The sequence below is a fragment of the Bufo bufo genome, chromosome 1 (genome assembly GCF_905171765.1).
Source record: "Bufo bufo chromosome 1, aBufBuf1.1, whole genome shotgun sequence".
Classification (NCBI taxonomy): domain Eukaryota; kingdom Metazoa; phylum Chordata; class Amphibia; order Anura; family Bufonidae; genus Bufo; species Bufo bufo.
This window is the reverse complement of record NC_053389.1, coordinates 584,404,000-584,430,204: the sequence shown is the minus strand read 5'-3', so window position 1 is coordinate 584,430,204 and position 26,205 is coordinate 584,404,000. Positions and strand designations below refer to the sequence as shown.

At 42.5% G+C, this 26,205-nt stretch overlaps 1 protein-coding gene across 1 annotated transcript in view; it reads left to right on the top strand.

Annotated features, from left to right (window-relative positions):
• Window positions 1-24,790, top strand: part of PODXL (podocalyxin like) — a 115,003-nt gene extending 90,213 nt beyond the window's left edge. Inside the window, exons 6-8 of the mRNA XM_040413393.1 lie at window positions 2,987-3,036; window positions 3,912-4,073; window positions 23,754-24,790. Of these exons, the coding sequence (XP_040269327.1) occupies window positions 2,987-3,036; window positions 3,912-4,073; window positions 23,754-23,945 (404 nt within the window). The 3' untranslated portion in view covers window positions 23,946-24,790. The remainder of the gene's footprint in view (window positions 1-2,986; window positions 3,037-3,911; window positions 4,074-23,753) is intronic.
• The last annotated feature ends 1,415 nt before the right edge of the window (window positions 24,791-26,205 follow it).

Genomic DNA, 26,205 nt, shown 5'->3' with positions numbered 1-26,205 from the left:
CAGAAGTGCATGGCTTAAATGCCTTTAAAGGGGTGGCCCATCTCATACCTTGGTGGCACATATGCCACCAATGTCTGATAGGTGCGAATCCCACCCCTGGGATAGGAGCCCGCAAAGTGAAGGAAATTGGACCGCGCATGCACGGCTGCCCTCCATTCACTTCTGTGGGGCTAACAGAAATAGCATAGGCCGCGCTCAACTATTTTCAGCAGTCCCATAGAAATGAATGTGGGGGCAGCCGCACATGCACAGCCCGCTCTCCTTCACTTTGCGGGTTCTGTTCTAGAGATGGGTGCGGGTCCCAGAAGTGGGGTCTGCACCGATCAGACATTGGTGGCATATCCTAGCAATATGTACTGATGCAAATTGTTAAATATAAGGAGATAAGACAGCGCAAATACAGTGATGAATATGGACTAATTATTTAGTGTCCCTGCCAGATTACTGTATATATTGTGCAGACAGTTCTCTGTAAAAGTGATGTATGGTAGAACACATATAGCCTACAATTACAATGACTCTCCAGTTCACAATTCTCGTTAACTGGGAAAGGAACAAGAACACTTATCTTTTCAGCTTCAGAGCTGGACAATCTGATGCACACTGTGTATTGGTAGTCCAAGATACTTCCTTCTTGTCCAGATCTGCTCTTGAATTGGTCAGCACTGTTCACGTAAGCAGGGCTGGCCAATCCAAGGGCAGTAGAAAGTGTCTTGGACAGTGCAGCCATCTTGAATGGCAGAAGAGGAGCCTGGGAATAGGTGGATCTGCAACTAAAAATATATATTTTTTTAAATCATCATGTACAGTGGATATTAAAAGTCTGCACACCCCTGTTAAAATGTCATGTTATTGTGCTGTAAAAAAAAATGAGACAAAGATAAATCATTTCAGAACTTTTTCCACCTTTAATGTGACCTATAAACTGTACAACTCAATTGAAAAACAAACTGAAATCTTTTAGGTGGAGGGAAGAAAAAAAATTAACTAAATCAATGTGGTTGCATAAGTGTGCACACCCTCTTATAACTGGGGATGTAGCTGTGTTCAGAATTAAGCAATCACATTCAAAATCATGTTAAATAGGAGTCAGCATACACCTGCCATCATTTAAAGTGCCTCTGATTAACCCCAAATAAAGTTCAGCTGCTCTAGTTGGTCTTTCCTGGAATTTTCTTAGTCGCATCCCACAGCATAAGCCATAGTCCACAGAGAGCTTCCAAAGCATCAGAGGGATCTCATTGTTAAAAGGTATCAGTCAGGAGAAAGGTATTTCCAAGGCATTAGATATACCATGGGACACAGTGAAGACCGTCATCATCAAGTGGAGAAAATATGGCACAACAGTGAAATTACCAAGCACTGGACGTCCCTCCAAAATTTATGAAAAAACAAGAGGAAAACTGGTCTGGGAGGCTATCAAGAGGCCTACAGCAACATTAAAGGAGCTGCAGGAATATCTGGCAAGTACTGGCTGTGTGGTACACGTGACAACAATCTCCTGTATTCTTCATATGTCTGGGCTATGGGGTAGAGTGGCAAGACGAAAGCCTTTTCTTACTAAGAAAAACTTCCAAGCCAGGCTACATTTTGCAAAAACACATCTGAAGTCTCCCAAAAGCATGTGGGAAAAGGTGTTATGGTCTGATGAAACCAGGGTTGAACTTTTTGGCCATAATTCCAAAAGATATGTTTGGCCCAAAAACAACACTGCCCATCACCAAAAGACCACCATACCCACAGTAAAGCATGGTGGTGGCAGCATCATACTTTGGGGTTGTTTTTCTTCAGCTGTAACTGGGGCCTTAGTTAAGCTAGAGGGAATTATGAACAGTTCCAAATACCAGTCAATATTGGCACAAAACCATCAGGCTTCTGCTAGAAAGCTGAACATGAAGAGGAACTTCATCTTTCAGCATGACAACGACCAAAAGCATACATCCAAATCAACAAAGGAATGGCTTTACCAGAAGAAGATTAAAGTTTTGGAATGGCCCAGCCAGAGCCCAGACCTGAATCTGATTGAAAATCTGTGGGGTGATCTGAAGAGGGCTATGCATAGGAGATGCCGTCGCAATCTGACAGATTTGGAGTGTTTGAGTGGGCAAATCTTGCCTAGTCAAAATGTGCCATGCTCATAGACTCATACCTAAAAAGACTGAGTGCTGCAATAAAATCAAAAGGTGCTTCAACAAAGTATTAGTTTAAGGGTGTGCACACTTATACAACCATATTATTTTATTTTTATATTTTTTCTGCCCTCTACCTAAAAGATTTCAGTTTGTTTTTCAATTGAGTTGTACAGTATATGGCCTCATGCACACGGACGTTTTTTTTTGCGGTCCGCAAAAACGGTTTCTGATGTTCCGTGATCCGTGTCCGTTTTTTCATCCGTGGGTCTTCCTTGATTTTTGGAGGATCCACGGACATGAAAAGTAAAAAAAAAAAACTAAGTCAAGTTTGCATTGAAAATGATAGGAAAAACGGACACGGATCACAGACACGGATCACGGACGCAGATGACTATCTTGTGTGCATCCGTGATTTTTCACGGACCCATTGAGTTGAATGGGTCCGTGAACCGTTGTCCGTGAATAAAATAGGACAGGTCATATTTTTTTCATGGACTGGAAAAACGGATGACGGACGCGGAGGCCAAACGGTGTATTTTCAGATTTTTCCACGGACCCATTGAAAGTCAATGGGTCCGCGAAAAAAAAAACGGAAAACGGAACAACGGCCGCGGATGCACACAACGGTCGTGTGCATGAGGCCTATAGGTCACATTAAAGGTGGAAAACGTTCTGACATAATTTATCTTTGTCTCATTTTTTTACATCACAGAAACCTGACATTTTAACAGGGGTGTGTAGGCTTTTTATATCCCCTGTAAGTGTTCTGTTCATTCTCATGTTAATGTGAATTTTTTTTAGGAGGGTAAGGAAAGCGCAAAACCAACCTGTAACCAACCTTTTTTTTTTTTAAGGTTCCTTAAGTCCAGATGAATTGTATGCATCACTAAAACACATAAAAAAGGTAAATGATTTCCTAAATGTCCTCCGTTGTTAAAGTATGAGGCTATGTTCTCATTGGCAAGAAATGCAGCTGACGCAGCAGAGCGAAATGGTCATTTTTGGCTGAATAATCCACATGTAAAATACAGCAACAATTTCCTATTGACTTCAACATAAAAAAACTGACCATGTGCACATGGTTGCTGCAGCTGATTTGAAAAACACTTGAGAAGTGGTTTGATACTTCTTTCAAGCAGATTTGATGGGGGAAGTCTATGAGAAAGGGATAAAATACTTTGATGAGTAGGAGGCGTATCTTGAGTGTTTTTGGCGGTATTTAGGCAAGGGCTACACAGCAACACTGTCACGGCCAGGATCGCTGAGCAGGGGTGATCCCATAGAAATTAATGGGATTGTCGCGGCAGTCGCAAGAAATCCAACCGTGTTGGATTTCATGCGGCTGCCACAGCAATCCCATTCATTTCTATGCGATCACCGCTACTTAGCGATCCTAGCTGCGACCAGTGTCGCTGTGTAGCCCTTGCCTTACAGCACCAAAAAAGACCTGTTTTCTGCTGTTATCCAGCATACGCTGGAATGTGAATGCGAGCATAGTGGAAGAGATTTATCAAAACATATAAATAATTATATTAATAAATTAGGACTAAGTATCATAGGGGTTGTCTTTTAGATCTATCAATCTCTTATGATAACTCTGTCGTATGAGGCTATATAAACAACAGGATATACATAGTATCATATGTATCTAGATACTGCATTATCAGGTAGTACTGTAATAGAATAGCACTTATTTGGCATTTCACACACTATGTACTACACTGATATGTGTAATCATATTTGTTATTAATAGTACGTTTTTTTATTTTTTATGTTCAGGACAGTTCTTATTTGTTTCAATATGAGAACAGAAAATTTGAAGAAGAAGATCTGGTGAGCATTCCGCTTATCAGTGCTATAGTCTCCCTGGCAGTGGCTCTATTGATCATTGCAGCCATTTATGGATGTTGGCATCAAAGGCAAACACGCAAAAGAGAACAAGTAAGTAATTGATTTATTATTACTGCAGTTGATGCACAGAATATGTGCAAACCAGGTTCATCATTTAACATTTCCACTGTAAGGCCCCTTTCACACAGGCGAGTTTTCAGCACGGGTGCAAGGCATGAGGTGAACTGTGAGGAAAAGGACCTTTGGTGATGTCACTGTGCTCATCACATGGTCCATCACATGATCCATCACCACATCCATTTTGTCATCAAAGGTCCTTTACCCAGGTTCTGAAGAAAGAAGAGGAGATCCACTATGTGGAAGTGGATGGGGTGAGTTAAATTTGTTTGTTATTTTTACCCCTCAATGGACATTTTACTTGACATTTTGCACCATGAATGATCCGAGCTGTGTGCTCGAGTAGGGCTCGGCCTGAAATAACATAAAGGTTCTCAAAAAAAAAAAAATATTTACTTGACATTTTGTATTAAGAATGCTATTATTTTAAATAATACAATTTACACAACACCTAACACAAACCCGAACTTCTGTGAAGAAGTTCAGTTTTGGGTCTGGGTACCAAACATGCCGATTTTTCTCACGTGTGTGCAAAACGCATTAAAACATTTTGCACTCGTGGGGAAAAATCGCACATTTTCCCGCAACGCACCCGCATCTGTTCCTGCATGTCACCCGCAACGCCCGTGTGAACCCAGCCTAAAGAAAACATTCAGGTTGATGCCCAAGCCCTTGTTTCAAATACCCTCCCCAGCTATGACCCTTGGGCAAGAGGGACGCCAGGGCTGAGACTGACCATTCAGTGCATGCTCTAATGGGTTCAGATTTGATTGATTTTCTATATAATACTGGAAATATTACCTTATACAAGGACTTGCAGGGCAGTGCCTATATTTTCCAGTTGAGCAACTATATACACATTGACAAAAAATAATGCACCAAGAAGGAGTTGTTGCAATCAAATGAAACATTAGATGTGTGACTGTAATGATGATATATGTGACATTAGATACAATATTAGAGCAAAGAGTATTGGGGAGGCTCCAGTAGACTGTTCAACTGCCTCTTGCCTAGATACAAGATGAGATATAGTTGGATATGGAGGTATACAGGTTCCATATAGTATCCTGTGACACATTTGCCCACAGATACTGCACCTGGGCCTGTAGATCCTGCAGACTCTTAAGTTGCTGAAGCTGGCCTCCCAGCTGGTCCCATAAATACTCAATTGACAATAAATATGGCGACTGAGCAGACCAAGGAAGTATTGCAAACTGACGGAGACATTAATGGAAAACTGTCACACCCTGCCCTGTGGGTGGTTTGAGGAGGTCTGTCAGAATTGCTGCACGTGACTCGATCTGATAGTTTGTTTGTTGTGGGTTTGAGCACAGTTCCACCTTCTCCCAGGTGGTGTTCTTTTGGGGATTAGTGAAGCTATTTGTACCTCCCTTTTTTCCTATAGTCTTTGCAGGTTATAGTTCTACCTTGTGTGAGCTTCGGATGCTTGGTGGATCGTCTGCTCCTTCTCGTATCAGATAAGTCTTTTCCCTTCTCTTTTCCCTTTTGGTTTCTGTTTGGTCTAAGCCTCTAGTGGGGCCGCTAGCTCCTTCGGGGGTAGAAGGCGCTGGGTGTCTCTTACTCTTTCTCCCTATTGCTGAGGGTCTGTTTAATGTGTTATAGTCTTAGGCACGGGGACATGTGTATATCTACCATTGAGGTATGCACATGGGCTTAGCAGCCTAGGGAAAGTGTGTCAGGGATTGCTAGGAGGTGACCTTGTTTTTCCCTAGCTTGTGGGTCCTAGTCTGTTGTTTAGTTTGTCTTTCAGTTTGCTGTTCCCTTCCCTACCTTTCATGACAAAAACACTTACTGTGGGTGAGCATTATTCTGCTGAAAAATGCTAGCTGAAAGCCCTGCTATGAGTGGCAACACATGTGGCTGCAGGATGTGGCCTACCAGGAGTGACCATCTGTTGTATGCAATGGCTTCTCAGATCATTACACCAGCAGCTGGGGCAGTGTGTTGCACCACAGCAAAGGCAGGATTGAAGTGCTCACCACAAGGCCTCCATACTCGAAACCAACCATCATAGGATGCCAAAAAGAACCTGGGTTCATTGCTAAAGACAATATGGTTCCAGTATGTAGCAGTCCAGGTTTATTATTCACGACACCACTGTAAATAAAGGAGATAGTGGCAGGCTGTTAATGGCAATTCCTTCTGCTAAGTGCCTGGAAATGGTCCAGGCAGAGACAGGGTTGTGTAATGAAAAGTGATGAGCTGCATAGGCAATATTCGAATTTGCAATATGTCGCAAATTGTGGGGGGAATATTCGCCATAAATTCGCGAATTCGAGATCTCTATTCATTATTTACTTGATTGTGAAAATCAGCAATGTAATATATTCGCAATAAAAAAATCGCGATTAGAATATTCGCGATCAACACTAAGGGGTAGGCAACTTTCCTATTGGTTGCTAGGGATGTTGTTAAGTGCCGATATTCACAATAAATTTGCGAAAAATTCGCAATTAGCATATTCGTGAATACGAATATATAGCACTATATTCTAAATATTCACGAATTCTCAAAGTGGCGATATTCGCAATTAAAATTCGCGATTCGAATATTCGCTCTCAACACTAGTAATAAAGGTGTCACCTGTCTCTGGATGGTAGGCAACAAAATTGTGGTAGCTGTTAACCCCTTGGCGACCCATGACATACTAGTACGTCATGGCCGCCAGTGCCTTAGAGACCCACGACATACTATTACGTCAAGATGATCGGGCGGGCACCGGAGTGGTGAGCATGCATGATCAATGCAGAGGCCCGGCAGTCACTGACAGCCATGCCCCTGCTGTATCCAACACTGTAAACAGTGATGCGCTGACTGCAGCATACACAGGGCTTGCTGAGTGTCCCGGCTCCCTCCCCATCAGGTCCCCATACTGCGATGACAGGAACCTGGGAACACAGGCATCGGGGCTTGCCTTCCATGGAGCCAATGAGATCCTGCCTTATTAGGCTGGGTCTCCTTGGCAACTGTGAACACAGTGCTCTCACACAATGCATTACTATACATGATGTATAGTAATGCATTGTATAGGGGATCAGACCCCCAAAAGTTGACACAGTGGGACAAAAATAAAAAATGTCAAGTAAAAAAAAGCCTCATCTGTCATCTCATCCCACAAAAAAAGAGCCCCTACATAAGACAGTCGCCTGAAAAATAAAAAAAATATGGCTTTCAGTAAATGGAGTCGCAAAAACATGTTTTCTTTCAAAAATGCTTTTATGCTGTGTAGTGTTTCACTCTGGTAGACAGGATTAGCGGATGCAGTATTAGAGGCAACAACAAGGTCTTTGAATCAAACAGTTCAGTGTTTTATTCACACTTTAGGCAAGTGAAAAAACAAGCATTAATAATCAAACAAAATGTCACCTTGCGGTGTTGGTGTTAATTCACACCATGCGGCAATTCTGCCTCAAAGAGTCCTTGACCATAGCAGCACCAACCTGTTTTCACGCCAAACAGGTAGCAAGCCTTCATCCAGACAAAAGGCTCCCAGATCCCAACATAGAGACCTGGCTTCATAGCCCAGCTGCCTATTTAAGGACAGCCAGGTGCTGCCAAGACCCGGACCAGCACTTAAATTCTGGTCTGGTATTTGACCCCACCTGGCTGTAAATCAGCCCAGCAGCACATGCTGGGAGGAAAATACCTGTTTTCCCAGACAAAACCTCTCACTGTGTCACATACCCTTCCCCCTTTGTTCAACCCTGAGGGGGTGAACACACGCCAGACAGTGTACCCGGGCCCTGTGTTCCGCCGAAAACTTAAAGTTTTGTAGGGAGAGAAACCATTGGTTGACCCGGGCATTTCTGTCCTTGGCCTGGCTCATCCACTTGAGAGGGGAGTGGTCAGTCATCAGGCGGAATTTTCTCCCCAATAAATAATAGCGGAGAGATTCTAGTGCCCACTTGATAGCCAGGCACTCTCTCTCCACTATACTATACCGTATCTCGGCTGGGGTGAGCTTACGGCTGAGGAAGAAAATGGGATGCTCCTCCCCGTTGACTTCCTGAGACAGTACAGCACCGAGGCCTACTTCGGAGGCATCGGTCTGTACTATAAACAACCTTTTAAAGTCGGGCGTCACCAAAACCGGGGACCCGCACAGGGCCGACTTCAAAGCGGAGAAAGCCTCTTCCGCCCGATCATCCCAGCGAACCATCATTGACTTGTGTCCCTTCAAGAGTCCTGTCAAGGGCGCAGCTAGAGTAGCAAAGTGGGGGAAAAAAACTTCATGTAATAGCCCACCGTTCCCAGGAATGACTTTATTTGCCTAGTGGTGACAGGTCGGGGTCAATTCTGTATCGCCTCTATTTTGTTCACTTGGGGTTTTACATACCCCAGGTACTTAGTCTCTTCTAACCCTATCGCACATTTTTTTGGGTTAGCGGTTAGGCCAGCTTTCCGAAGGGAGTCCACTACAGCCTGCACTTTGGGTAGGTGACTTTCCCAGTCGGTACTGCGGATGACAATATCTTCCAGGTAAGCCGAAGTGTACCGACGATGTGGATGAAGTACGATGTCCATTAGTCGCTGAAAAGTGGCGGGGGCGCCATGCAGACCAGAGGGTTAGACCTTATATTGATACAGCCCCTCAGGCATGATGAAGGCAGTTTTCTCTTTGGCAGCCTCCGTTAAGGGCACCTGCCAGTACCCTTTCGTGAGGTCCAAAACAGAAAAATACTGGGCTTGTCCTAACCTCTCAATGAGCTCATCCACCAGGGGCATGGGATATGCATCAAATTTGGAAACCTTGTTAAGTTTTCGAAAGTCGTTACAAAACCCAACGTCCCGTCCGGCTTGGGTATCAATACTATAGGACTGGCCCACACTTTTTGACTACTCAATGACGTCTAGCTGCAACATTAGCTGCACCTCCTCCGATATGGCTTGTCACCGAGCTTCGGGTACCCAGTATGGTTTTAATCAGACTTTTGTCTGAGGCTCCTTGACAATGTCATGCTGGATTATGGAAGTGCGTCCAGGGAGGTCCAAGAATACATCCGTGTTCCGACTAACAAACTCCCTGGCCTCCTGAGTCTGTTTAGAGGAGAGGCGGTCAGCAATTTTTACTGTGGCAGCCACCTCTCTTGCATCAGACAGAGGGGCCGGTACCTCTTCTCCTACAAAACCCGGCCGCGGGCTGTCTTCTGTACAGGTTTCCCTATCTTTCCACGGTTTGAGTAAATTCACATGGTAAACCTGCTTCGGCTTTCGCCGCCCTGGCTGGTGTACCTTGTAGTTCACATCTCCAATTTTCTCGAGTAAGGCTGCGTTCACACGGGCGAGATTTCCGCGCGGGTGCAATGCGGTAGGTGAACGCATTGCACCCGCACTGAATCTGGACCCATTCATTTCAATGGGGCTGTTCAGATGAGCGATGATTTTCACGCATCACTTATGCGTTGCGTGAAAATCGCAGCATGCTCTATATTCTGCGTTTTTCACGCAACGCAGGCCCCATAGAAGTGAATGGGGTTGCGTGAAAATCGCATGCATCCGCAAGCAAGTGCGGATGCAGTGCGATTTTCACGCACGGTTGCTAGGTGACTGTCTATACACTGTATTATTTTCCCTTATAACATGGTTATAAGGGAAAATAATAGCATTCTGAATACAGAATGCTTAGTAGGTGATCAATTGAGGGTTAAAAAATAAAAAAAATTAACTCACCTTGTCCTCTTGTTCGCGTAGTTCTCCCGGTCTTTAGTTCTTTAAAAAGATGAACTATGGGCTAAAGGACCTTTGGTGACGTCAGATCACATGCTCCAATCACAGGGTCCATCACCGCGGTGATGTACCATGTGATTGGAGCATGTGATCTGACGTCACCAAAGGTCCTTTAGCCCATAGTTCATCTTTTTAAAGAACTAAAGACCGGGAGAACTACGCGAACAAGAGGACAAGGTGAGTTAATTTTTTTTATTTTTTAACCCTCAATTGATCACCTACTAAGCATTCTGTATTCAGAATGCTATTATTTTCCCCATATAACCATGTTATAAGGGAAAATAATAACATCTACACAACACCGAACCCAAACCTGAACTTCAGTGAAGAAGTTCGGGTCTGGGTAACACAGTCGTTTTTTTATCACGCGCGTGCAAAACACATTGCACCCGCGCGATAAAAACTGAACAGCGGAACGCAATCGCAGTCAAAACTGACTGCAATTGCATTCCTACTCGCGCGGGTTTGCCGCAACACACCGGGACGCATCCGGAACTAATCCGGACACGCTCGTGTGAACGCAGCCTAACTCTTGGGGCCCCTGTCAACTAGCCAGGAATTCACTGTCCATGATCGGCACCAGAACCAAAACCCAATCACCCGGGTTGAAGATCCGGACCCGAGCCTGCCGATTATATACCCGACTCTGGGCTCGCTGAGCTGCCTCCATATGCTCCCTAACAAGAGGTAACACTGTCTCTATCCGATCTTGCATCTGGGTAGCGTACTCAATGACACTTTTATGTAGAGTGGGTTGTTGTTCCCACGCCTCTTTGGCCACGTCCAAGAGACCGCGAGGGTGTCTGCCATATAGCAGTTCGAAGGGCGAACACCTAGTGGAGGCCTGGGGTACCTCTCGCACTGCAAACATGAGATAGGGCAGAAGGAGGTCCCAGTCCTTCCCATCTTTAGACACTACCTTTTTCAACATATTTTTTAATGTTTGGTTAAACCGTTCTACCAGACCGTCCGTTTGCGGTTGGTAAACGGACGTCCGTAGTTGTTTTATGTGCAACAACTTTCAGAGTTCCCTCCTCACCTTGGACATAAAAGGGGTCCCTTGGTCGGTCAGAACCTCTTTAGGTAGTCCTACTCGGGAAAACATCTCCATTAAATGGAATCTGTCACCTAGAAAACACATATTAAATCAACCACAGTACCTTAAAGTATCCCCCAGTGTGTTTCTAATTATGATTTTCTTTCCTCATTCTGTCTCCTCATATTTGTTAAAATCGCAGTTTTAATGTCTGTTGGCTCCTTCTCCAAGTCAGGCTTGAAGTAGAGGGGACAGCGGCCTCCTTGCTTCAAGGCACGATAACCCCGCCCCTCCTGTGTGTAGCCTTACTCTGATAGGGAACTTAGATTGTGAGCCTCCTTCGGGACAGTGATTGGGGAGTGATTCTAATGTTGTAAAGCGGAATATGTCAGTGCTATATAAGTGAGTATAATAAATAAATAAATATGTACCAATAAAAACATCAACTCTTCCTGCAAAAAACTAAAACTGAAACAAAAAAGCAAGGAAGCAACAGCCGTTTCGCGCTTGTTGCGCTTTTTTAAGCGAGAGAAAACCCAACAAGCACGAAAAGGCTGATGCCTCCTAGCTGTGTTTGGTCTGCATGACGCTGACCTTTTTATGTAAATAAAGCTGCAAAGAGTATCTTTTGGGTGAGTGCCACATTCTTTTTTTCATGTTTTTCATGCTGAGCACCACCACTACTCACATTCAATCAGTGCAGCACCAAATTAAATCCCACACCTACAGCAGTGCCGACTGTATCCTCTACATATTACTCATAAAATAGTTATTACTTTACATTTCCCATATGTCTAATATATGTTGGCATTATTGTGTTTGGTCCGCATGACGCTGACCTTTTTATGTGAATAAGGCCTCATGCACACGACAGTTTTTTACGTCCGCCCAAAAAAACGGATGCGGCATCCGTTTTTTTTGGAGGGTCTGTTTTTTTCCACAGATCCCTTGTAATAAATGCCTATCCTTGTCCGCAAATGTGAAAAAAGTAGGACATGCACAATTTTTTTTGCTGAAGGGAAACACGGACAACGGACGCGGAACACAAACGGATGAACTATCAGCATTTTTTTGCTGACCTATTGAAATAAATGGGTCCCCATCCTATCCGCAAAAAAAACGGAACGGAGGCCGAGAAAAACAACTGTCGGGTGCATGAGGCCTAAGGCCCCTTTCACACGAGCGAGTTTTCCGCGCGGATGCGTTGCGGGAGGTGAACGCATTGCATCCGCACGGAATCCTGACCCATTAATTTCTATGGGGCTGTTCACATGAGCGGTGATTTTCACGCATCACTTGTGCGTTGCGTGAAAATCGCAGCATGCTCCTCTTTGTGCGTTTTTCACGTAACGCAAGCCCCATAGAAATGAATGGGGTTGCGTGAAAATCGTAAGCATCCGCAAGCAAGTGCGGATGCGGTGCGATTTTCACGCATGGTTGCTAGGAGACGATCGGGATGGAGACCCGATCATTATTATTTTCCCTTATAACATGGTTATAAGGGAAAATAATAGCATTCTGAATATAGAATGCAAAGTAAAACCACGCTGGAGGGGCTAAAAATTTTTTTGAAATCATTTAACTCACCTTAGTCCACTTGTTCGCGATGCCGGCATCTGCTTCTGTCCCCTTTACTGAATAGGACCTGTGGTGAGCATTAATTATAGGTCAAGGACCTTTGATGACGTCACTCCGGTCATCACATGGTACGTCACATGCTCTTTTACCATGGTGATTCACCATGGTAAAAGATCATGTGACGTACCATGTGATGACCGGAGTGACGTCATCAAAGGTCCTTGACCTATAATTAATGCTCACCACAGGTTCTATTCAGTAAAGGGGACAGAAGGAGATGCCGGGCCGCGATCAATTGGACTAAGGTGAGTTAAATGATTGTTTATTTTTTTTTTAACCCCTCTAGCGCTGTTTTACTATGCATTCTATATTCAGAATGCTATTATTTTCCCTTATAACCATGTTATAAGGGAAAATAATACAATCTACAGAACACCGATCCCAAGCCTGAACTTCTGCGAAGAAGTTTGGGTACCAAACATGTGCGATTTTTCTCACGTGAGTGCAAAACGCATTATAATGTTTTGCACTCGCGTGAAAAAATCGCGGGTGTTCCCGCAACGCACCCGCACATTTTCCCGCAACGCCCGTGTGAAAGAGGCCGAAAGCTGCAAAGAGTATTTTTTGGTGAGTGCCGCATTCTTTTTTCTTTTCTCTCCTTTGTTGCAAATACTATTTTTTAAGGTATCACTACTGCTAGAAGAGATACTGCTAGAAGAGATAGAAGATGTATTATTAATATTGTTAAGCAAGCAAAGCAGGAAGGGGACGTGGATGTTCTTGTCCATCTAGGGACAAATGACCTGGCTTGCAATAAAGTGTCAGAGGTGAAAAAATCTTTTATCACACTTGGTAATGACGCACAGGATTTTGCATCCACCATTTCATTTTCTGAAGTTCTGCCTGTGCATAATGTTCAGAATGATAGGCAGAGGCGCATAAAGGAGTTCAACATATGGCTTGGTAAATGGTGTCAAGAGCAAGGATTTGGCTTTGTTTCTCATGATAGCTCTACTTGGAATAGAAAGGAACTGTACAAAAAAGATGGTTTGCATCTTTCTCTCAAAGGAACAAATGTACTTAGTGAACAACTCCAAGAATTTGCGGAAGAGTATTTAAACTAGGAAGGGGGGCCAAAAGAGTGAGAATAAAACAGTCCAATTGCCCCCCGAAACAATGTCACTACAGGTCAGAAGCACAGAGGTTAAGAAATGATAAGCTCAGAGTCCTGTCTACAAATGCTCGCAGTTTAGGTAAAAAAATCAATGAACTTGGGTCAATAATGGCATCTGAGAATGTAGATTTAGTGGCTGTTACGGAGACATGGTTTAATGAAAGAAATGACTGGGACATAACCATACCAGGGTACTCTTTATACAGAAGAGACAGAGAAGGCAAGAAAGGAGGAGGAGTGGCCCTGTATGTGAAAGATAGCATTAAATCTAACCTAATACAAGTTGGTGAGGCCAACATAGAGTCAGTTTGGGTTACGTTGCAGTTTGCTAACCATGCAGTAACTCGTGTAGGTGTGATATATAGACCACCTGGTCAAGTTAAAGAACTAGATGATCTACTAGTTGAAGAAATAGCTAAAATGACAATGAAAGGAGAAGTTATCATTATGGGAGATTTCAATCTTCCAGATATAAACTGGAAAACCAAAATAGCAAGTTCTACCAGGAGTACAGATATTCTAAATTCCCTACTGGGGTTATCTCTACAACAAGTGGTTGAGGAGCCAACCCGGAGGGAGGCCATTCTGGATTTGGTATTCACAAATGGGGATTCGGTATATGATGTCATTGTAGGCGAAACCTTGGGATCTAGTAATCACCAGTCAGTGTGGTTTAATATAAGAACTGTGAAAGAGTCCCACCACACAAAAACAAAAGTTTTAGATTTTAGAAAAACAGACTTTTCAAAAATGAAATTAGTCATAAATGAGTCCTTATCAGACTGGAACGGATTACATGGAGTCCAGGAGAAATGGGACTACTTAAAAGGTGCATTATTGAAGGCAACAGAAAATTGCATTAGACTTGTCAGTAAAAGCAAAAAAAGGAAGAGACCACTGTGGTACTCAGCAGAAGTGGCCCAAATCATTAAAAATAAAAAGCTAGCATTTTGTAATTATAAAAAAAACCAGAGCAATGAAGATAAGGAAATCTACAAGATTAGGCAGAAAGAGGCCAAGCAAGTTATAAGAACTTCTAAAGCGCAGGCAGAAGAAAAACTAGCTCAGTCTATGGAAAAAGGGGATAAGACATTCTTCAGATATATAAATGAAAAAAGGAAATTAAAACAAGGAATAACTAAATTAAAAACAAAGGACGGAAGGTATGTAGAAGAGAATAAAGGGCTAGCCGACTGCCTTAATGAATACTTCTGTTCAGTTTTTACAAAAGAAAAAGAAGGAGAAGGACCTCCACTAGAAAGGATGACTAATAAATCGTTTGATGCATGTGTCTTTACAGAGGAAGATGTTCTAAATTTGCTGTCTAAAGTGAAGACAAATAAGTCACAGGGGCCTGATGAGATACACCCAAAATTATTAAAAGCGCTTAGTGGTGAGCTGGCAAAACCGTTAACAGATTTATTTAACCAATCATTAGTAACAGGAGTCGTCCCGGAAGATTGGAAATTGGCAAATGTCGTGCCCATTCACAAGAAAGGTAGTAGGGAGGAATCGAGCAACTATAGACCAGTGAGTCTGACATCAATAGCAGGTAAATTAATGGAAACCCTATTAAAGGATAGGATTGTGGAACATCTAAAATCCCATGGATTGCAAGATGAAAAACAACATGGGTTTACTTCAGGGAGATCATGTCAAACAAATCTTATAGATTTTTTTTGACTGGATGACTAAAATAATAGATGGTGGAGGTGCAGTAGACATTGCATATCTAGATTTTAGTAAGGCTTTTGACACTATCCCACATAGAAGACTTATCAATAAACTGCAGTCATTGAGCATGGACTCCCATATTGTTGAGTGGATTAGGCAGTGGCTGAGTGACAGACAGCAGAGGGTTGTAGTCAATGGAGAACATTCAAAACAAGGTCATGTTACAAGTGTGGTTCCACAGGGATCTGTACTGGGACCAATTTTGTTTAATATCTTCATAAGTGATATTGCAAAAGGCCTCGATGGTAAGGTTTGTCTTTTTGCTGATGACACAAAGATATGTAACAGGGTTGATGTTCCTGGAGGGAAACGCCAAATGGAAAAGGATTTAGGAAAACTAGAAGAATGGTCAGAACTCTGGCAACTGAAATTTAATGTGGATAAGTGCAAGATAATGCACCTGGGGCGTAAAAACCCAAGGGCAGAATATAGAATATTTGACACAGTCCTGACCTCAGTATCTGAGGGAAGGGATTTAGGAGTAATTATTTCAGAAGACTTAAAGGTGGGAAGACAATGTAATAGGGCAGCACGAAATGCCAGCAGAATGCTTGGATGTATAGGGAGAGGTATAAGCAGTAGAAAGAGTGAAGTGCTTATGCCGCTGTACAGAACACTGGTGAGACCTCACTTGGAGTATTGTGCGCAGTACTGGAGGCCATATCTCCAGAAGGATATAGCTACTCTAGAGAGAGTTCAGAGAAGAGCTACTAAACTAGTACATGGATTGCAGGATAAAACTTACCAGGAAAGGTTAAAGGACCTTAATATGTATAGCTTGGAAGAAAGAAGAGACAGAGGGGATATGATAGAAACTTTTAAATACATAAAGGGAATCAACTCGGTAAAGGAGGAGAGCATATTTAAAAGAAGAAAAACTACCACAAGAGGACACAGTTTTAAAGTAGAGGGGCATAGGTTTAAAAGTAATATAAGGAAGTATTACTTTACTGAGAGAGTAGTGGATGCATGGAATAGCCTTCCTGCAGAAGTGGTAGCTGCAAATACAGTGAAGGAGTTTAAGCATGCATGGGATAGGCATAAGGCTATCCTTCATATAAGATAGGGCCAGGGACTATTCATAGGATTCAGATATATTGGGCAGACTAGATGGGCCAAATGGTTCTTATCTGCCGACACATTCTATGTTTCACTATCTGCCTTAAAAGCAGAGGAATTGAAATTTAGAAAATTGAGAATTTTTCCCAATTTTTGGTACATTTTGGAATTTTTTATACATAAAGGTAAAATATATCTAATCAAATTTACTAACATCATGAAGTACAATGTGTCACGAGAAAACAATCTCAGAATGGTTATTACCACATAAAGTGACACATCAGATTTGCAAAAAATGTCCTGGTCGTTCAGGTGAAAAATGGATGTGTCCTCAAGGGGTTATTGCTTGTCGGCAGATCAAACAATCCTCTCTACTGGTGGTGTGTCTGGGCTTTCTAGAACCTGTTCGCAGTATGTGCCCTCATGTAACCACTGCTCCCCAGATCACCTAACAGCTAGGTCAGAATGGCCTAGATGGCAAGCAGTTCGTCAGAACTACCATCCTGCTTCTCTCAGCCTCTGAGAGCTTTTTTATAGGGCAGCGGAGGAAGTACATTTACGTTGTCTTGTGGCAAGACCCAGTGTCAATCAGACCACACCTGTAATCATTCATACTGTATATCAGACAAAATTGCATGCTGAATTTAGCAACAAATCGACATTTCTAACCGAGTACTTTTTTTTTTTTTGTCAATGAGTGTGAATGAGCGGTATCTTGTGGGGCTTCTTTAGAAATGATTAATTAACAAAGCCTGAACACATGTATTATAGAAGTGTCCTATCTACAAACTAAAATAAAATGTCCTCGTTAGTGACGGTGTTTTCACAATGGTTACAGGCTCTAAACCTGCACAATCTATGGCAGTGCAGGTGCCTGGACACCTGCTCAGGATTGGGGAAACCTCTTTAACCCCTTAAATGCCATGATCAATAGCGACCAAGGCATCTAAATGGTTCAATTATTTTTATATATAATATATATATACACACACTCACCTAAAGAATTATTAGGAACACCTGTTCTATTTCTCATTAATGCAATTATCTAGTCAACCAATCACATGGCAGTTGCTTCAATGCATTTAGGGGGGTGGTCCTGGTCAAGACAATCTCCTGAACTCCAAGCTGAATGTCAGAATGGGAAAGAAAGGTGATTTAAGCAATTTTGAGCGTGGCATGGTTGTTGGTGCCAGACGGGCCGGTCTGAATATTTCACAATCTGCTCAGTTACTGGGATTTTCACGTACAACCATTTCTAGGGTTTACAAAGAATGGTGTGAAAAGGGAAAAACATCCAGTATGCGGCAGTCCTGTGGGCAAAAATGCCTTGTGGATGCTAGAGGTCAGAGGAGAATGGGCCGACTGATTCAAGCTGATAGAAGAGCAACGTTGACTGAAATAACAACTTGTTACAACCGAGGTATGCAGCAAAGCATTTGTGAAGCCACAACACGCACAACCTTGAGGCGGATGGGCTACAACAGCAGAAGACCCCACCGGGTACCACTCATCTCCACTACAAATAGGAAAAAGAGGCTACAATTTGCACGAGCTCACCAAAATTGGACTGTTGAAGACTGGTAAAATGTTGCCTGGTCTGATGAGTCTCGATTTCTGTTGAGACATTCAAATGGTAGAGTCCGAATTTGGCGTAAACAGAATGAGAACATGTATAAATCCTCTGATGGCTACTTCCAGCAGGATAATGCACTATGTCACAAAGCTCGAATCATTTCAAATTGGTTTCTTGAACATGACAATGAGTTCACTGTACTAAAATGGCCCCCCCAGTCACCAGATCTCAACCCAATAGAGCATCTTTGGGATGTGGTGGAACGGGAGCTTCGTGCCCTGAATGTGCATCCCTCAAATCTCCATCAACTGCAAGATGCTATCCTATCAATATGGGCCAACATTTCTAAAGAATGCTATCAGCACCTTGTTGAATCAATGCCACGTAGAATTAAGGCAGTTCTGAAGGCAAAAGGGGGTCCAACACCGTATTAGTATGGTGTTCCTAGTAATTCTTTAGGTGAGTGTATATATATATATATATATATATATATATATACTGTATATAGTAAATGGCAGTGGATCTCATGAAGCGAATACTAATGAGCGTTCCCATTATGGAAGAGCTCATTAGTACCCAGTAGGACCAGGGAACAGTGAATATAGTGCTCCTGGTGCTGGCTGTACTCACTGCTCCCTGGTTTTCTACCAGGCACTCTCTGTGCTGTGTCCTGAATGCGTTCTGTGCTGTGTCCTGAATGCGTACAGCAGCAGGACATAGTGCGCGCTACCACTTGACTGTGCGATGTCAGGTCACAGTGCAACGCTGCACCGGCAGAAGGCCAGGAAGCGGTGAGTGCAGGAAGACCGCGCTGGATATTGTGATTGGTGGACCCATGCAGAGCAGGAGAGGTAAGTTATTTTATTTATTTTATATCTGATCTGAGGGTCTGATGAACCTTGGGGGGCCTGATTTGGGTTCTGATGAAGATTGGAGGTTCTGATTTGGGGGTCTGATATAGCTCTTGGTATGCAAAGATGAGAAAGTTTAAAAAAATGTAACATTGCTTGGCCACTAAGGCTTAACAGTCTGATCACTAAGGCTAATTTCAGACAAGCATGACTACTAGGGATGAGTGAATTATTCATCCGAAGTCGATTCATATAAAACTTTGAATACTGTACGAAGCGAGTAAAAAAAAAACCTTGTACCGAACTCGGGTTCAGTTCCAAGGTACCACATGGTACCGAACCCGAGTTCGGTACAAAGGTTTTTAACAGTAGAATTTAATTTACGAAGTTATTACCCGAAGTCTTGCAAAGTAATAACTTTGGCTCATAGGAGCCAATACATTTTAATACTGTACGGAGCGCTTGCCCTGTACAGAATTCAAACGAAGTCGATTTGCTCATCCCTAATGACTAGAAAACAGAAAGGACACTGCTCCTTTCATAGGGCAGCAGGGCATTAGAATGATTTATAATGCTGTGTGTCTCTACCCAACCTTGTATCTGCAGAATTGTATTGACATAATACAAGGACTGCCAGCCACACACAGCATTATAAATCATTATAATGCCCATGTGGTCCTGTGAAAGAAGCAGTGTCCATAACGGGAAATCATGCTCCCACACGGAGAGTGTTTTTTTGCAGTGGACATGCTCATCTGAAATTGGCCTAAGGGGCTAAAGATGATCTTTTCTCTCTCCTGACTTCTGTTTTAGTAACTACTTACATGTTCCGTATTATACCAATTCAGGAGCATCTTTTCTTATAACTCCCATGTTGTGCTGTTCCTCTGTTATTCCTACTAGACATGTCTGGCTAAAATGCAGTTAGGCTGTGTCCCTACACAATCTGATGATATCAAATCAGTGCTGCCAGTGTCAGACTGTACAGGGACATACCCCAACTGATAACACCCAGAAGAACCTTTATTCATACTCTCAGCAATTCATTTACTTCCAGTTAGAATAAACAAGGAACTGCACAACATAGAGTTTTATGAAGAGATGCTTCTGAATTGTTATTACATGAGGAATGCAAGTAGTTACCAAAACAGACAAGTTAGGAGAGGTGACATCCTCTTTAACCCCTTAGGGACACATGACGTACCGATACGGCATGTTTCCCGAGTCCTTAAGGACACATGACGTACCGGTACGTCATGTGGTGTTCCGATCACCGCCGCCCGGCGGGCGGTGATTGGAACAAGGTGCCTGCTCAAATCATTGAGCAGGCACCTCGGCTAAATTCAGACCTGCGGTTTGCGGCTTTTTATGGTGCGGGCGGCGGTGCCATCAGGTCCCCATGGGGCTGAGGGGGGGACCCAATGGCATGAAAGGCAGCGCAATGCCTTCCTGAGGCATCTGCGCTGCCTTCCGATGAAGAGCCTGTGAGATCCAGCCCCTTGGATCTCACAGGCCCCGGAAGCTGTATGAGTAATACACACAGTATTACTCATACAGCCAATGCATTCCAATACAAAAGTATTGGAATGCATTGTAAAGGAATATACCCCCAAAAGTTCAAGTCCCAAAGTGGGACAAAAAATAAAGTGCAAAAAAAAAAGTTTAAAAAATAAAGTTTTCCCCCCAAAAAATTAAAAGTTTCAAGTAAAAATAAACAAAAACGTCATTTTCCCCAAATAAAGTAAAAAAAAAAATTGCTAAAAAATAGGGGGGGGGGGGAGAGTATACATATTAGGTATCGCCGCGTCCGTATCGACTGGCTCTATAAACATATCACATGACCTAACCCCTCAGATGAACACCGTAAAAAAAAAACAAAAAAAAAAACTGTGATAAATAAACCATTTTTTGTCACCTTACATCAGAAAAAAATGTAATAGCAAGCGATCAAAAAGTCATATGCACCCCAAAATAGTGCCATTCAAACCGGCATCTCATCCCGAAAAAAATGAGACCCTACCTAAGATAATCGCCCAAAAACTCAAAAAAACTATGGCTCTCAGAATATGGAGACACTAAAACATGATTTTTTTTTTGTTTCAAAAATTACATTATTGTGTAAAACTTACATAAATAAAAAAAAAGTATAAATATTAGGTATCGCCACATCCGTATCGATCGGCTCTATAAAAATATCACATGACCTAACCCCTCAGATGAACACCGTAAATTTTTTAAAATAAAAGCTGCTAAATAAACAATTTTTTGTCACCTTACATCACAAAAAGTGTAATAGCAAGCGATCAAAAAGTCACACGCACCCCAAAATAGTGCCAATAAAACAGTCATCTCATCCCATAAAAATCATACCCTACCCAAGGTAATCGCCCAAAAACTGAAAAAATTATGGCTCTCAGATTATGGAAACACTAAAACATGATTTTTTTTTTGCTCCAAAAATGAAATCATTGTGTAAAACTTACATAAATAAAAAAAAAAGTATACATATTAGGTATCGCCGCATCCGTGACAACGTAACCTGTCAGATGAATGTTGGAAATAACAAAAAATAAAAACGGTGCCAAAACAGCTATTTCTTGTTATCTTGCCTCACAAAAAGTGTAATATAGAGCAACCAAAAATCATATGTACGCTAAACTAGTACCAACAATACTGCCACCCTATCCCGTAGTTTCTAAAATGGGGCCACTTTTTTGGAGTTTCTACTCTAGGGGTGCATCAGGGGGACTTCAAATGGGACATGGTGTCAAAAAAAACAGTCCAGCAAAATCTGCCTTCCAAAAACCGTATGGCATTCCTTTCCTTCTGCGCCCTGCCGTGTGCCCGTACAGCTGTTTACAACCACATATGGGGTGTTTCTGTAAACTACAGAATCAGGGCCATAAATATTCAGTTTTGTTTGGCTGTTAACCCTTGCTTTGTTACTGGGAAAAATGGATTAAAATGGAAAATTTGCACAAAAAATTTAAGTCTGAAATTTCATCTGCATTTGCCAATAACTCTTGTGGAACACCTAAAGGGTTAACGACGTTTGTAAAATCTATTTTGAATACCTTGAGGGGTGTAGTTTCTTAGATGGGGTCACTTTTATGGAGTTTCTACTCTAGGGTTGCATCAGGGGGGCTTCAAATGGGACATGGTGTAAAAAAAAAAACAGTCCAGCAAAACCTGCCTTCCAAAAACCGTATGGCATTCCTTTCCTTCTGCGCCCTGCCGTGTGCCCGTACAGTAGTTTACGACCCCATATGGGGTGTTTCTGTAAACTACAGAATCAGGGCCATAAATATTGAGTTTGGTTTGGCTGGTAACCCTTGCTTTGTAACCGGAAAAAAATTATTACAATGGAAAATCTGCAAAAAAAGTGAAATTTTGAAATTGTATCTCTATTTTTGATTAATTCTTGTGGAACACCTAAAGGGTTAAAGACGTTTGTAAAATCTGTTTTGAATACCTTGAGGGGTGTAGTTTATAGAATGGATTTTTGGGTGGTTTCTATTATGTAAGCCTCGCAAAGTGACTTCAGACCTGAACTGGTCCCTAAAAATTGGGTTTTTGAAAATTTCAGAAAAATTTCAAGATTTGCTTCTAAACTTCTAAGCCTTGTAACATCCCCAAAAAATAAAATATCATTCCCAAAATGATCCAAACATGAAGTAGACATATGGGGAATGTAAAGTAATAACTATTTTTGGAGGTATTACTATGTATTATAGAAGTAGAGAAATTGAAACTTGGAAATTTGCAATTTTTTACAAATTTTTGGTAAATTTTGTATTTTTTTATAAATAAAAATTAATTCTTTTGACTTCATTTTACCAATGTCATGAAGTACAATATGTGACGAAAAACAATCTCAGAATGGCCTGGATAAGTCAAAGCGTTTTAAAGTTATCAGCACTTAAAGTGACACTGGTCAGATTTGCAAGTGGCCTGGTCCACAAGGTGAAATAGGGACGAATCCTTAAGGGGTTAAGGGAGCCAATGACACTGCTAATATAGAAAATGTGGAATCTGGAAGTATAGGACACGGTGGCTCAGTGTTTAGCACTGGTGCCTTGCAGCACTGGGGTCCTAGGTTTGAATCTGAACAAGGACAACATCTGCATGGAGTCTGTATGTTCTCCCTGCGTTTGTGTGGGTTTCCTTTAGGTACTCCAGTTTCCTCCCACTCCAAAGACATACTGATAGGGAACTTAGATTGTGAGCCCCAATAGGGACAGTTTGATGCTAATGTCTGTAAAGTCCTGTGGAATATAGTAGCGCTATATACCGGCCTTATTGGCCAAAATGCTTTTGTAGCTAAATTATAGAAACACATCTACCATCAGTAGGCTATATGAATGAGTGATATATGTGTATGAAGATATAGCCACATTTAAAATCAACCAACATTTTTTTTTTGTGCTGACCACCTCTGGTCTGTGGAGATGCCTATCTATATTTATTTAATTGATACCCCCCTCAATTAATATTACAAAAGGAACAGGTCTTTGCTTTCATTTGTCATTGAGGAGCAACTACATTAACATTGTGTTAATTAACTCTGGGAGTGTCAGATTGTTCTGTACCCTGCTGGCAGCCATTAGGAGTGCCTTGGCAGGCCCCTGGTCATTGGCACACTGGGAATCTTCCTGGTAGGTCTATGGCAGTGATGGCTAAACTCCAACACTCCAGAAGTGAATGGAGCATGCTGGAAGTTATAGCTTCCCAACAGCTGGAGCACCACAGATTGCCTCCCAAGCTTGCATTGTCAGCATATGTCTATGAAATTTTTTATTTTAGGCCAAATAGTGACACATCTTCCACTGTACCATATAACATAACTAGTATACCGCCAAACAATGTAGTGTGTTGTAAATTACTTTTTTTCTTCTTCTAGAGACTGACTGAAGAACTGCAGACAATGGAAAATGGTTATCATGACAATCCAACTCTTGAAGTCATGGAGACCTCCCCCGAGATGCAGGAGAAAAAGGGTGGACCTAATGGAGAGCTTGGGGACAGCTGGATTGTTCCTCTTGACAACCTGACAAGAGAAGATTTAGATGATGAAGAAGACACCCACTTATAAAGCACGTGAACGCCAATAAGACTAAATGGAAATACCACTGCTACAAAGTGCATTAAATAGTTGGAAAACAAACGTACTGAGAGCACATTCACTGGAAGTGCCCCTTAGAGGCCCTTGCTGCCTCCAGCTCTGCCCCATACGTAGCCAAAGTTTTGGTAAATGTCATTCATTGAAATGTGTGTAAACCTAATTTGATGCTTGCAGCGTATGACGCCCGGCCACAGACATTAGAAGAGAACATCTCTTCACTCTTCCTGCTGATGGCTGAATTCGAAAGCACTGGAAATATTTGATAAATACAAGGTTTTGAACAACTAAGGCTTGGGCTTTAGTATATTGTTCAAGAAATAAGGGGACATGTATTTGATGAGTTCATTGTGTTACTGGATTTCAGAAATTGCTTTTAATGGAATAAGTCCAGATTTCTCAATGAAGTGTTCAGTTTTTCAGGTTATACTTTACTAAAGTGTTTTTTTTAAGGGATATGCCAGTGGAATGTGAATATGGGTGTATATATAACTTTATAAAACCATTTTCATACTCTGTTGTAATGTATACACATGTATTATCCACAAGAACAGTAATAGAATAAGTATCAGAACTCATAACGTGTCTCAGGTCAATCACCGTATAATTAATTCCTAGCTAGCTGTACCTACCACAGATAAACCCATCATCCACAATGTACTACACATCGTGTTTTAGTAACAAATAGATGAATACATTTAAAGAGGACCTTTCATCACAATAAAAAAATCTAAACTAAGTATGCTGACATGGAGAGCGGCGCCCAGGGATCTCTCTGCACTTAGTATTATCCCTGGGCGCCGCTCCGTTCTCCCGGTATAGGCTCCGGTATCTTCAGATTTTCAGCTCAACTGGGAGGAGCCTGCTCTTGTTCTCCTGGGCGTCTCCTTCTCCCAGGCTGGAGTGCTGGCCAATCGCAGCGCTCAGCTCATAACCTGAGAGAAAAAAAAAACTATCAGGCTATGAGCTGAGCGCTGCGATTGGCCAGTGCTACAGCCTGGGAGAAGGAGATGCCCAGGAGAACAAGAGCAGGCTCCTACCCGTTGAGCCGAAAATCTGAAGATACCGGAGCCTATACCGGGAGAACGGAGCGGCGCCCAGGGATAATAGTAAGTGCAGGGAGATCCCTGGGCACCGCTCTCCATGTCTGTATGCTTAGTTTAGATTTTTTATTGTAGTGAAAGGTCCTCTAAGTTTTAAGCATTTCTTCAGGAAATTGTAGAAAAACTGTACTCCATGTTTTCCTAGAACTAGAAAACCTAGTACAAGGCTGTGCCTCATACACACAAAGTTCTAACAAAACTGTAAAAAAACAAAAAAAAACAACATTCAACTTGGCCTTTACTCATTGTCATTTGTCCATTCTGGATGACCTTCGTGAAAGGAATGGAACAAGCAGTCAAATCAGACTTGGCCATGATAAAAGAGCATTGTGGTGCATTATCCATGAGGTGAAAACTTCCCTTGTGATAGCTCCATTCCATTACCGCAGGGGACGGCACTGTGGCAGATATACTGTCTACCCCTGCACCAACCCCTATACAGGGAAGGAGGGAAAAGGTTAGACACACCCCTGGGGGGCATAGGGTTAGGAGCATGTTTTATTACATTGAATCAGGGTGAAAGTGCAGTAAAGTTCACACAATTAGATTCCATTTTGAACTTCTGGGAAACATCTTGGCCGTCCAATAAGATAAGGTTATTTCTCGTTCATTCCATTGGGGGACACAGACCATGGGTATAGCTTAGAGATATTACTAGGAGGGACACTATGCAAAAAAAGAAGCTCCTCCTCCTCGGGCTATACCCCCAGGCACCTCCAGGAGAACTTCAGTCTTTGCTTAGTGTCCGTCCAAGGAGGTTGACTCTTACTCTTCTCCTGTTTGTTTTTTTCTGTTTTCAGATGGGGACGCAGGTCAGCATTGCGCTTTCCTGGCCCCTGTGGAGTGTCTGCCACGGTCTTCTGAAGGTTCCTGGCTACCTCCCATTCCCCCACAGAAGAAAAGTGGATCCAGGCTCGACATGTAAGCTCTGGCATCCCACCAGCTGCTGGGACACCTGCTGCCTACCCTCCCCAGAGCACTGCCCTCCTTTGGAGTCAGATGTCTGAAGAGGTGAATCCCTGCTGGTTTGGACATCGAGGGAGCATGCTGAGCAGATAAGTATTGCCTGCTTCAATCTCCCTTCTCTCTCTTCCCTCCCCCTATCTTCATGTCGTTTGTCTGGCACTCTG